The following is a 13,355-nucleotide window of genomic DNA, read 5'->3' on the forward strand; positions in this document are numbered from 1 at the left end:
TGGCAGTAGCCACTGGTCAGGCCGGTCAGGCTGGAATCAGAAAGTAACGGTATTCTTCAGATTGTCATATCCTCTGAACTCGCAAAGAGCGCATGGTAAGACAGGTCTATAGCCATACAGTATTGTCTCTAGATCAAACATGTCTAAATACTATGAGTAGCAACTACTCGATTGGAAGCTGGAGATTCACGCGGATGATGAAGCTGTTTTGCCTTCAGCGAGACCGAGCAACTTTTCCTTGTCAGCGCTCTCGTTGACTAGGGCGCGAAGCAAGCCGTTCTCTATCTTCAGCAACTCGCTGGGTGCGCCATACTCGACCTGCACGAGATGAGACATTGCGACGAGACATGCACATCGTTACACTCACAATACGACCAGCATCGAGAACCATCTATGAAGCAGGGCGGTATCAGCACGTCTCATTGTCCGTAGTCTTCCTAATCACTTACAATCTTGTCGCTGTCCATGATCGTCTGCAAGCGGTGCGCAATTGTGAGTAAGGTGATATCCTTCCTCAGCTCACCGCGCAGTGATGCCTGGATAACGGTATCGGTCTCGTAGTCTGGCCAGCCAAATCAGTCAAGTCAATCTCTACGTTTCGATCTCGCTCGATTCGTCGCACCTATCGCGGATGTAGCTATAGAAGAGTAAGTAGAGAGACAATTGTTCAATGGTGCGATGTTCGTACCTTCGTCTAGAATCAAAAGCTTACTCTGACGCACGATAGCTCTGGCCAACGCGAGGATTTGTCGCTGGCCCACCGAAAGATTGCCACCGCCGCTAGCGATCTGGCTATCCAGCGTGATCTTGCCTTCATCAGTCTCTTTTTGCAAGGAGAAGAGACCCGCGGAGCGCAGGGCATCATTCAGGACAGCATCGTCGTGTTCATGGAATGGATCGAGGTTCTCCCGCAAGGTCCCGCTTAAGAGCTCGGGCTAGACAGGGTCTATGAGTCAGACAGAAAGTGGCTGGAAGGCAGACGAAGCTCACGGATTGAGGAATGATCGTGATCTTCGAGCGAAGCGCATCCAGGTTCAGGGTATCAGTAGCTATACCGTCGTAGTATACCTTGCCTTCCGTGAGAATGCACCGAAGTAAGGCTAGTGTCAAGGAACTCTGCGAACAGGGTCAGACGGCGACGCTTCACGGGCACGACGCCTCGGTCTTACCTTCCCGCTACCCGTCCGACCCACTATTGAGAGGTTTACCAATGAGTCCACAAAGCTGAAGGCGCGGGGATACTCACCAATTCCAACGCGTTCGCCAGACTTGACCTCGAATGATATCTCGTGCAACACGCGGGGACCATCCTGAATAATATAAGTATGAGCCCATTGGATCGATTGCTATGACGCACTGACGAATATCGTGCAGAAAGTTTCTCCACTCTCAGTACACTGCTCGCTGGCCAATACGCAGGAGGTACACCGCTCGTGGTGGGTTTCGCCTCTTGCTCGATCGATAAGTACTGTTGTATCCGCTCCAAACTTCGCGGAATTGCTCAGTGCGGCGTGCATCACCTTTTGATATCACCGCTTACCTGTTACCTGAGAACACGAGAACAATCAGCATGCTATCGCCGTGCATTGCTGGCGCACTTACCGTGAATTTGAAGCTCGTTGGAGAGCTTGATCCACCAGATGATACAGCTGCTGAATTCCACTAGATCGCCAACCCATCAGTTGTCCTCTCGCAATCACGGAAACTTCGAGACAAACCAGCCATGTTGAGAGAGAAACCTATGCTAGAAGGGTCCTGTGGTGGGCCATAGATCATATACACTCCCAGGCCTGCCGTGAACAATGCTGCCAATGTATCTACGCGTATCGCTATCCACCTGGACACAATGAACAGTTGCTATGCATCAAAAAGCATATGCACCTACTGGTACAGGACGTAGAAGGACCTAGCAATCCTCGTGAACTTGTCGATGCGCGCATACGATTCCTGCCGGAACATATCTTGTGCACCATATGCGCGAATAGAGACTGTCAGGCGATCCGTGAGCTCAGTCGTATGCATGACGTGTCGGACCACCTACCTAGCCCTGTTATTGCAGCCCCGAAGTGCCCCAGGACAGGTGCCTGCGCAAGACTCATTTCGCGTTTGGTGTTGAGCTGAGTATTGATGTATAGGTAGCCGCAGAGAGCGCCGAGGACAAAGATGGTCGATCCGGGGATGAGCATGAGCGGCGACATGATGACTACGGCTCCAAGTCTTGTAGCCATAATCCCGCTGTGCTCCATCCACCAAAAGAAGTAGTCCACAATCTGGTTATCGACTGAGAGGTGGTGTAAGCGAACTGCTCAGGGATGGAACATGTAACGTACTGGCTTGGATGTCTTGAGTGCAACGCGTGATGATACGAGACGCCGGAGTCATGTCAAGCCATCTGCAATGACTATCAGCATCGAATGCGGGGAGTTTGATGAAAATTGCACCTTAGAGTTGCACCCAGGATAGAGGACATCAGTGAAGAATGGATGACGATAGAGGCCCTCAGGGACCCGAAAAGATAGATTAGATAAGAAGTGGAGAAGAGCATGACGGTCACTCCTTGGATGAGTGCGTACGTAACCACGTAGCTGTGGTTTTCATCAATATTTATCGATGAGACTCAGTCAAAGGGGGGGTGCTTACAAGGCCACCGATACCTTCTCAGGTGGCATCTGGTCATATTGACGAGCCCACAGTCCGAGGAACCAAACCTGGAACGTGCTGGTAATTTCGCATGTCAAGTAGCATCCCAGGCACGCCATCCAGAATATCAGAGGATGCCGACCGCCCAGTGAACCCAAGAACAGCTTAACTGAGACACCGTTAGCGGCCGAGTAACATGTGGTCCGTTTGCACTTACACGCAGACCAGCCGACCTGACCCATGGAAACTTCTTCTTCAAGAATAAGCTTGCCCTTCTTCTCTTTCTCTGTCGTGTCGGGAATAGTGGCATCAACCTCTTCCCCCGCTTCTTTCGTCTTCTCAGAGATCTCTGAAGCAAGTTCTTCGCTAGCTTCTAATGCGCCAGCGAGCGTGCCCTGGCTATGGACACGGCCATCCGTGCCGAGGGACACGACGAAGTCAGCTATCGGTCGCGCAATTGCGACATTGTGTGTCTTAATGCAAAGTTAGGCAAACGTAGACATATCAGGGCACCGTAACATACCACCAGGATGATTGTGCGCCCGCGAACAAGATCGCCCTTGAAGCATTTGCCGACAATCCACTGCGATGTGTGAACGTCAAGAGCAGCTAGGACGTCATCCAAAAGCAAGATCTCTGCCGGAGAATAGATCGCACGAGCGAGGGTTATGCGCGCCTGTGCCATCGATGATGAGTCTCGGCCGTCATTAAATCTATGTCGGTTTTACCTTTTGTCCACCACTGCGAACGGGCCCATGTAAGCCGTGCAATAACAACGCATCAAAAGAGAGGCATACCTGAGGGTCAATCCCTTCTCTCCGACTTCGGTAAGATCGCCAGCTTCCAGAAGCTCCAAATCGCGTGTCAAACCACATTGTTCAATCACTGAGGAAGCGTTGTCATGGACATGTCGTCAGGAGGATAGGCAACTATACCCTTATTGTATCGCTCTTCGTCATAGGGCGATCCAAACAGAATGTTGTCCTGATTGTGCTTTTAATACCATGACTGCACCTATCTACTATAAAGCACATACCTTGATCGTCTCGTTCTGTACCCACGATTCTTGTGCAGCGTATGCAACGCCACAGGAGCGCGGAAGGTTCACATATGAGTCTGGACCATTGGGTATATAGTGCATCTCGCCTATACAGGTCATCACCATGGGCGAGCGTAGATTATTTCGCCGATGCGACGACTTACCGAGCAATGCCATCAGCATAGAGGTCTTCCCTGATCCTGTAGGGCCAAGGATCAGGTTGATCCGACCACGTTTGAACACGAGCTCGTCGTCAATCGACAATCTGAACACGCGTCTCTGCGGCGTCGGCGTCATGTTGCCTTCTGTCGAGGCAGTCCAAGTGAACGAGACATTTCGGAATCCGATCGCGTCGCCGTTGTTAGGCCCATTGCCTAGGACTTCGACAACGTCGTCGCCCGTGGCCGAATACTCATCCAGGAGTTCTGTCTGGCGCGGGTTCAGTATGAAATACGCGATAAGTCAGGCTACACCTAGCCAACCTCATTGAGGAACTTGTCAACTCGATCGACCGAAACCTTCGCTGCAGATGGCTGTCAAAACTACATTACTACGAGTTTAGGGCATGCAAACCTTGTATGATGAATGGTATCATTAGGAACGTCTGCTGTAACTCGTAACGGAGTGTCTCGAAGACTGTATGTTCGATTCAGCTTTTTTCATGCACTAAGGTTGGCTATATCGGCACTCACGCGTGATGGAGGAGAATAGAACAGAAGCTAGGTTGCATCAGCAAAAGTCGCATCATGCTCACGAGACACATGCCTGTAAGGGTCTGCTTCATCAAAAGCGTCTGCTGGAGGATTAGCGATGTTTTGATCTTCAAAGGACTATCGCGCTCACATAGACTGCGTAGGTGACGATCATGGTCACCAGCGGGATCAGGTGACTACCAAGGTAGGCCTGTCAGCTCTGAAGACACCAGTAGAGTCGGAGGGTACTGACTTCACGTAATTCATCAGGAACTCGCGCATCCGCAGACTTCTGACGAAGCTCATCTCTTCCTCTCTCTTCTCCGCGACCTGCTCAGCAACACGTGGCTCCCATCCAAACAGCTTGATCATGCGGACCACGCCGAGTACTGTATTGCAATGCCAGTCGTCAGTATCTTGATATACCTGAGACAGATATTCCAAACACTGACGTTCGCTTACGGTTTGCACGCGAGCGTCCGTCTGGTGTCACATCCAATGCAGCATATCAGCCGTGGCGGGCAGGATCTCAAACGCATTGCATACCTTCGCCATCTTCTTCTCTTGTAGACCATGCACGAAGCTGGCAACGTACCCTGGGAGTGGAAGCATGCATCCCATGACTCCCATCCCGACGAAAGCACTAAAACCCCGAATCAACAATGCGACACGCTTCAGTGAAGACACTCAAGGTTACCTCCAGCCCAAGACCGAGTACAAGAACCACGTACACAGTGCGAGCTGTGTCGGGACCTCAACCACTGTCCACGGATCACGGTCAACGTCGGCACCACATGCAGAGGGTTGAATCTATCACGCACACACGAAGATGAAATCCCGTCCATGGTCGATCGTTTGCATGTCCGTCGTTACGAGGTTATTGATCCTTCCAACAAGGTTCGATGCACCGCCGCTCGATCCTTCCTTGCTCGAATCCTCACCGTCCTTCGTCGTAGCAGTCGTTTCGGTACTCGAGCCGCGCAGGGTAGCGTCCTCTCCGTTGTCTGTCTCCATCCCGTTTGTGCCGTTTGCGGACGCAGGCTCCGCGAGCGATGCCGTGTCTGGCGTCCTGCCTGGAGTCGAAGGGGCTGCTTTCGCCCCGGCTGTCTCGGCTTTCATCCGGACGCGTAGAGCATGCTCAAAGACGAGCTGGGTGATCATCGCTTTCGCGCGCACCGTCAGTGTGGCCTGCCGAATGATTGAATGACGGACTCATGCTGATATTACGTGCTACAGGACTCACTGCTGTGTAGATGTACCATTGGAAAGCGAACGTGCCCGCAGTAGGGCCGAGGAAGAGCAGGAAGATCCATACCCAGGGTCGGACGGTCATGCCTTCGCCGCCTTGCTCAATGTAGCTATAGGCATAGATTGTAGCTATCGTCAGCAATCGATTGTCCACATGAGGTGACTATTACGCACTTCAACAGTCGGTTGACACCGATAGGGCTCGCAAGGTTCGCCACGGACTGATGCTTTCCGTCACCTGACCATACAATCCGAGAACAACTCTGAACATACTCGTAAAGCGAGCATCAGCCCAAGAACCGTGTATTCCTTTCCTGTTTATCTGGGATCAGATACCGTACATGATCATCGCACAGAAGGGGGGACATACCGAAAACGCGCATCAGTCTCCAGAAAAAATGTCTCCTTTTCGGTGTTTGGAAGGGATCTAGATGCTGAAGAGCTTCTTCAGTAAGGGGAACCAGAAGCAAGGCGAGGAAACGGTACCGGAAGTCCTCTCTGGACAAGATTCTTCGTACGATCATAATCCGCGAGCGGCGGGAGGTCCTCTAGCTTCATCTGGGGCTGCCGGTACGCCTTCCAGACGGTCGGATCTATCCATCCGTACACTATCAGCGACAGCAGAGATGCTGTCTGCTCTGGGTGCGGGGCCGTCGGCTCCTGTACAAGGGTCATTGTGGTGTAGTTCGAATTTCTGGGAATTTACCCACTTGCGGATCAAGAGGAACATATGAACGCGGGATGCACAGTGGTACGATCACCGCAGATACGGTCAATAAAGCGACTTTCGCCCAGAGAATGCCGCCTTCGGCGCTGTCGAGCGGCGTCAGGGTGAATGTCGCCAATGGCCAAACGTCTCGGTAGACATAGAGACCCCAAGTGACTAGCAGGAGTACAGTGAGATGAAGCGACGCGTTCCTGCTGAGCGGTGATCGCGCTGTTACAGTCAGAAGCGCCAGCAACGACGCGTATGCCTATCATCCCAAGTGTTGTGAGCGACGCGTCAGCTGGGGGGGGGGGGGGTCCTGGAATAGAGGCTTACGTAGGCTGCAGTCAGACGAAGTTCAAACCAGGGAACCAGGTTCGGTTGTGGATGTACTCCGACAATGACTTGGTTTACGGCCAGGGCGAGGAGGGCGAGCACGCACAGGAGCCTGGTACCTTTGAAGACAAGGATGAACATCCCGCCTTGTTGGTCCAGATAGCGTGCTAATTTGGGCCGCTCGCTCTCGCCCTCAGCGTCGCAAACCTGCTTGTCAGACTTGAAAAAAGGTATTGTGAACACGAAGGACAACGCCGAAACAATGGCGACGAGGGCAGGGATATACAGCGGATCATCCCACTTGTCACTATCCGCAAACTTGAGCAATCGCAGTGGTGAACGCAAGACACATCATACATACCTGAAATTTAAAGAAGGTTCGATCATAGCGAACAACGTTGGAAACGTATCATCCATGGCGGTCCGTGAATGTTGAACCGTGGTACGCCTTCGACGTATCGCTATGTACCCGGAAAGACGCTTGCGCGGCCACCGCCAAGCTCTGGGATGCGTAAGTATGTGAGTCAGCTACTCAGACCTTTGCAGTTGATAGCGAAGGGTGGTCGACTGAAGTTTTGGCAGATGCGTTTGAACCAGTTATGGAGGGCAGACCTTTTATCCGGTGTGCACCCGGAGAGCCCGGAGCCGTCAATCAACGTAATCTTCCTTCTGACTCAGGTAAATGACATTCTTCTTCGCGCTTGAGTTCGGGCTAAGTTCGGGCAGGGGCACCATCACGGCGATAAGTCACTATTTGTATGAGTACTATCTCAAACGGAACCGTGACCATGCGTATGCGCCGTGTTCACCGCGGGCAAACTGGCAGGTTGTTCGAACTCCGAAAACGCTACGAAAATTGGTCCCTCATGGGAACCTTTTCTGGGGGCATTTGGGCTCCGAACATCCTCAGAAAACTGTATTTTAGCCAGATTTTAGCATGTTCGACGAAAACACGCATGTTCGGAGCATTTTCGGAGGATGTTCTGGGTCCATCAAAACTCGCAAAAGGTTCCCATGAGGGACCAATGTTCGTAGCGTTTTCGGAGTTCGAACAACCCGCGGTGGTTCCCAAGAGAACGATGGTCACTGATCCTACGGAGTTTAGTAATTTTCGACCGAGCCGCTGAAGCGCTGTCACGAACGGCGGTCAACGGTCCTGCATCGGCTGCCTGTGACTGTACAAGAGATGATACATACATATCAATTGCTTCAAGCAGCACAAGCTGGTGTTCGCGATTGATACAGTGACCGTGCAAGTCTGCGCTGGCAGTCAACTGCCAGTCATCTATCTTCTATCTTCTATCTTCTATACTACAAGAGGCCTGCAGGAAAGTTCTCACGGCAGACAAAGAAGACATCGGATTGGCCAGTTGAGGGAGACAAACGCAGACACCGAGCCCTGCCCGAGCCCCGAGCGCTTTCGAGTCGCGGCGCGCGCTGCGGGAATTCGAGGTCATCGTGTCTCTTACTTTCTCATTGACATATGTATGTACCTCCTCCCGCAATCATTTGCCGACTGGCTACTCATTTGGTCGACGGGTCTACAGCTCATTATATACCTTCAAGTGTTCTGCACAGATGACTTGACCACGCTGAGCATACCGTTCTGCTTTCAAAGACGGGGGCATGAAATAGACACGAAAAGTCTACCAGAAACAGAGGTAATCGATGTCTGCACGGACGACTCAGACGTTAACGAGAAAGAACTAGACAAGCAGAATAGTGTTCTGCTTGCAGACGTGGCCAATGAACCCACTATGGGCGCGTCAGCGAAGGACGGGCGAGCGAAGGAAGGTGAGTGCAGACACTTGCAAGTCAGCGAGCTAAATGTGGGCAAAAGGATGCGGCGACGTGCAGCACAACACACGCACCGACCGCGAGCGCGAATGCACAGAACGCACACGCGGGCGACGACTCATGCATGGCGACCACGAACGCGGTGCGTGGCAGCATGCAAACACGACCGACGAATCGACCGCGCGCGAATGAGGAAAGAATGCGCGAGCGCGAGCGGAGGACGGGCGAGCACGAGTGGAGGACAATGCGCGAAGACGAGTCGGCGGCAATGGGCGCGGCCGGGGCGCTGCAATGCAACACACACGGCGACGGCGCACGAATGCCCTCTCGAGTGGGGGAGCCAATAAGCTGATATTCCAGTCATAAATCCCCGCTAATCCTAGGTATGAACTAAATTTTGCTCTACTTAAACCCTGCTCAATGGACAACAATGAACATCACGTATGGTAGAACCCGCTCGGAACCCAAGTGTCAACGATGGAAGGCACGATTCAGCGAAAGGATCGTGTTGATTCCATCAGCACGGTACGTATCAGCCTCAACCCACGCAAGAGCCGTGACATTCGCATCCCAGACGATGTCCTGAGGATTGCTGTTGTCGTAAACCGGCCAGAGAGGCGTCTCGGTATCCCCAAGCCTGAAGCTGTTCGGATCCAGGTCGTTGATGAAGCTCGCCCAAGAGCTGCTCATCAGCTTCGCCAGACTGTAGTAGCTCTCCGGGACCCCGCCGAATGGGTCGGGAGTAACGTCGTATCCGTAACCGCCCGTGTTGTCGAAGACGAAGGCGACCTCCTGGAAGTGGCTAACGCCGGAGTAGATGGACAGCCCGTTGGGTCGCGTGTTGAAGCGATAGCAGTACGCAGCGTTGCCTCCCGCCGTCCAGGTCTGACACTGATAGCGACGGGCAGCGATGAAGGTAGCATCACCTACGTGATGCAGAAGCCTAGGTGAATGAGTCGTACTTTGCGACCTGATTAAGCTACCTCACCTGCATAGGCAGACGTCCGTCGGTACCTGAGACAGGTTAGTAAAGTGTCTGGAGATGTATGGCCGCCATCGTGCTCACTCTAGTCCATAGCTGTCGTTGAGGCGTGTGCAACCGAGGTCCACAGGAATGCCTTCACAGGGATCGTCCGGGTATGCATTCAGAATCAAATCCCCAAGTGCAGGTGCGATTCCAATGAACGGATGGATGGTTCCCGCTAGAAGACCGTCAACAAGTGCGAATCCACAAGGCGGTGATCTGTGCTCACATGCAAGGACCTCCAGGAACTGCTCCGAGGTGTTGACACCCGTCGGCCCAAACGACGTGCCCTCGTCTGTATTCGCCCCCGAGATAATCGGCACATGCACGTACTCGCCCGCCTCGAGCTGATAACTCGCCACCTTCGTGAACATATCCCCGTCGATCACTGCGAACCACAGTGTCGCGTTCGTGGTGTTGAGCGCTGCGTTGATCGTATCGAAGGGCGTCGCGCGGAGGCACCCGAGCACGTCGATCGACTCAGTGCACCCGACGTTGTCGACGAGTGCCTGGTACATCGGCGTATAGTAGTCCGCGGTGAACATCGCGTTTGCTTGCAGCGCGTTCCCAGACTCCATGATGGCGCCGCGGAAGAGGCCTTCGTCTCGCCCGTTATAGGCGACGAGGTGGAAGCCGACCGATTGCGCACCGGCGCTTTCACCTGCGTAGATTATGATCGTGCATTGTTCAATCGTGGTGACAGGACGGATGCAGCTCACCCCATATCGTGACCTTCGTCGGATCACCTAGGAGGGCGTCAAACTAGCACGCGCGAGAGGCAACAAGGTTGACTCACCACCAAACGCCGCGATATTCTCTTGGATCCAGTGTAAAGCCAGCCTCTGATCCCTCAGCCCCATGTTGTTCGTGCCCTCCCCCGCAAGCTGGCCCGAGGCCAAGAACCCCCTACGGGATGTAGTCGGTGTGTATCTCGTTCGCACCTTGCGTAGATGATACTCACCAGGCTGAGAGACGATACCCAATGGATACACCGATGAACGGCTTGTTCACCTCCATCCCGTTTTGCACGATGAACGAGAGGTTGTATCGCTGGTCGGGCGTGCCGCCCTCGAAAAAGCCTCCTCCCTACGCTAGTGTGAGTATGCATCATTTGCACTTGATTGCTGTAGGTGTCGTACGTGGATCCACACGCCGACGGGCAGTGGCTCGTCATAGTCCGAGTAGTTCGCAGGTCGAATCACGTTGAGGTACAAGCAGTCCTCGCTGATCGCGTATCCCCACTGGTCGCTCTGGGTGCATAGTCAGTGTCCGAATCATCTCCGTTACTGTCGAGGATGTCGCTCACTCCGTATCCCACGCATTCAGGACTGTAGGCGGTTGCAGACCGGACCCCGGTGAAGGAGGAATTCAGCGACTGCGGGTTCGCAAAGCGCAAGTCGCCAAGTGGTGGTTGTGCAAATGGGACGCCGAGGAAGAAGTCCTGGTTGTACTCGGGCACGTACCGGCCGGTGTAAGTCCCGTTCACCGTGCTGGCGGTCGGCGCGCTCGCAGTCGACACTGCGTTGCCCTGAGCGGCGCATGGTGCAGCGATGAAGACTGCGGCGACAAGGAGACACCAGGCAGACGAGACACGCAGAAGCATAGCGGCAACCTGCTCTGGGCTGTCGTCCGTGGTCCCCAATCCTCCTTTAGAACGACACTTATATCCACGACGAGACCCTTACCGAACCATACAGTGATCATGAGTGCAGACGCGGGGCAAGCTCGGCCTTGAATGTGGCGCACGCTATACCAAAGATGCCCATGGTCGCATCCTCTGGGAAGGAGGGCTGCACGGAGTCGATGCGCGCAGGTCATGCGAAGGCGGTTCTGATGGTCTCGGGCTCCCGTGGCTGGGCGGTTGCAAACTTAATTTGGATCTGAAGGCATGTGTGGCCACCGCGTGCGGGATGTGTACGAGATGCATACATACTTTTCGGCCCGTTGCAGGGGAAGCACCGTGCAGGAATCCAACCGGGCTTCTGACGGCCCGCTGTGCATGTAGCATAACCTGACGGAGGCCAGCTTTGGCCCGTCGGCCAGACCCGTCAATGCGCATATATCTGCAAGTAGATTCGCAGTCCCGAGAGTTGGCAGATACACGCCCGTTGCAAGTGCGCGCGCTGCGGCAGATAGAGGACAAGAGTGAAGAAGGCGTTCCGTTTTAGACGCGGACGTTGCCCACAAAATAGAAGCCGTAGGAAGCACTAGCGGCTCATCAGGTGTGATGTATCTTTAGTGCTGTGAACATCGGTATGTGAGCAATCGAGTGCGACTCGCCTATAAGCGGCGAAGACTGGCCCAAGGTACTCACGACTCGGAAAGTAGGCCTCACCGATCGTCGAGCGATCATGAAGCTGCTTGATAGCGAGGTGCTCTCACGATGTGTCTTGTGGTTCGAACTATGCCGGGGGGGGCAGTGTACGCAATGCGGAGGCAGGTACAAACGTCCATTGACACCCTGCAGAAAATATGATGAAATATCCGTGTCGCGTGACTAGGTTCGTCAACATACACGGCGACTCGGTTACATTTGCGGTCAACGCCCCGTCAAGCAGAGTAGACTCGGGCAGACCGACGGTATACCGGTCGTTCCGGAGTGCACGGGTGGACGACGTTCGGCAGTACTGAGTGCAACGCGAGCTCGCGGATGGATCGTATCCGCATACCCGCAAGCGTTCCCTTTGAGAATTTGAAGTGTCGTACACGGGGCACGGAATGTCGATATCTTTGTAAGCTATTGCAACGTGAACCTGAAGCCGGAATCAGTGTTGAGAACACCCACAAAAAAGACTCTCACCTTATCTGGCCTGCTGTAGGGCGACATACATTCTGGACAGTGCATAGTCTGTTGTACAGTGGCTAGGACGAGGATCTTCTCCATAAGTCGGTTCTCTTGGCCTCCTTGTTCGGCATCAGATACAGTTGCGAGACGTCTGTGCGTTTGATCCGGGCGACTTGTGGGATTCTAGACGATGCGAAGATAGGCGTGTAGGTGGCAGACGAAAACGGCGGCTGAGCGCCACACGCAGCCCAGGGCCCCAAGGCTGGCAGGACCTGTGAGGATGTCCAGTGTCGTCAGAACTCGAATTTTGAGTCTCGGGCCTATGTGGCGGCCTCCTGTACATGATGTTATTTTAAGCACAGCAAGCGTTCCTAGCTGATTCTTGCCATTAAACAGGTGGGGTCCGACGCTCGCGGGATCACCGCACGCAACTTGCGTGGGCCAGGTGCCCCAAACGGACGACATCTACCCTTGAGAGCATTGGACTATGGTAGTGCGGGAATAGCTGATACAGCGGTCGGGCATGCGCACTACTCATAACTGCTGCAATGTCCATGAATCTCGGATCGCGTTGAAGACGATTCAAGAGAAGGCTCTCACCGTGATGCGTTCATCGTCGCGATCCGGTCCGCTGGTACTCAGCCCGTCGGTCAACCGTCGGTCATAGTAACGCAAATGTAGCGATTGGTTACCGAAGGAGTCGGAGGACACAGCGCGGATCGGAAGCGCTCAGATCTGGGTGTCATTGCTGTCAGTGTCAGCGGCAAACTCAGCGTGCCTTCGCTGCTCAATTAGGATGCGACAGTGATGAAGTCATCGCAGACGTAGCTCGGTATATAGAAGTGGAGTGCAATTCTCCGATTTCACAAGCGAAGACAGCATGGCGCGCATGCTTGAGTGCGGAATGGCTGTCCGTAGTGTTGGGAGCAGTTCTCAAGAGACAAGAAGCGGAAGCGAGGGACATAGCACATGCGATGGTGATGAGAAGCGACAGATGACTGGCCGCGTGCAATACAGACCAAAGAGGAATTCTAAGGTCAACGTCACTGAAGCTTCCGACGAACACAGATAGCGGCGCGGACACTGCA

General features: G+C 53.7%; 2 protein-coding genes across 2 annotated transcripts; both read right to left on the reverse strand.

The window, feature by feature from the left end:
- Positions 1-39: 39 nt before the first annotated feature.
- C8Q71DRAFT_761194 (uncharacterized protein) lies at positions 40-7,294 on the reverse strand. The gene is made up of 37 exons (XM_047923858.1): positions 7,023-7,294; positions 6,662-6,968; positions 6,330-6,593; positions 6,106-6,279; positions 5,990-6,053; positions 5,858-5,933; positions 5,615-5,729; positions 5,193-5,559; positions 5,069-5,132; positions 4,918-5,014; positions 4,824-4,854; positions 4,625-4,760; positions 4,523-4,568; positions 4,434-4,472; positions 4,253-4,307; positions 4,162-4,202; positions 3,844-4,108; positions 3,677-3,786; positions 3,576-3,624; positions 3,438-3,525; positions 3,164-3,353; positions 2,858-3,113; positions 2,641-2,809; positions 2,442-2,585; positions 2,331-2,392; positions 2,042-2,281; positions 1,886-1,988; positions 1,719-1,837; positions 1,599-1,662; positions 1,358-1,487; positions 1,247-1,310; positions 1,170-1,192; positions 991-1,116; positions 689-935; positions 450-562; positions 368-391; positions 40-318 (listed from the first exon to the last, which is right to left on the reverse strand). Exons 1-37 carry the CDS (start codon positions 7,076-7,078, stop codon positions 187-189), a joined length of 4,650 nt encoding a protein of 1,549 aa, XP_047778483.1. The 5' UTR covers positions 7,079-7,294; the 3' UTR covers positions 40-186.
- Positions 7,295-8,867: 1,573 nt separating this feature from the next.
- Positions 8,868-11,448, reverse strand: C8Q71DRAFT_71358 (carboxyesterase). Its single transcript, XM_047920922.1, has 9 exons — positions 10,789-11,448; positions 10,622-10,732; positions 10,444-10,568; positions 10,279-10,388; positions 10,202-10,228; positions 9,712-10,143; positions 9,525-9,660; positions 9,447-9,472; positions 8,868-9,384 (listed from the first exon to the last, which is right to left on the reverse strand). The coding sequence occupies exons 1-9, from the start codon at positions 11,083-11,085 to the stop codon at positions 8,930-8,932; spliced, it is 1,719 nt and encodes a 572-aa protein (XP_047778484.1). The 5' UTR covers positions 11,086-11,448; the 3' UTR covers positions 8,868-8,929.
- Positions 11,449-13,355: the final 1,907 nt, after the last annotated feature.

Source organism: Rhodofomes roseus, assembly GCF_022264815.1.
Source record: "Rhodofomes roseus strain CIRM-BRFM 1785 chromosome Unknown C8Q71scaffold_11, whole genome shotgun sequence".
Classification (NCBI taxonomy): Eukaryota; Fungi; Basidiomycota; class Agaricomycetes; order Polyporales; family Fomitopsidaceae; genus Rhodofomes; species Rhodofomes roseus.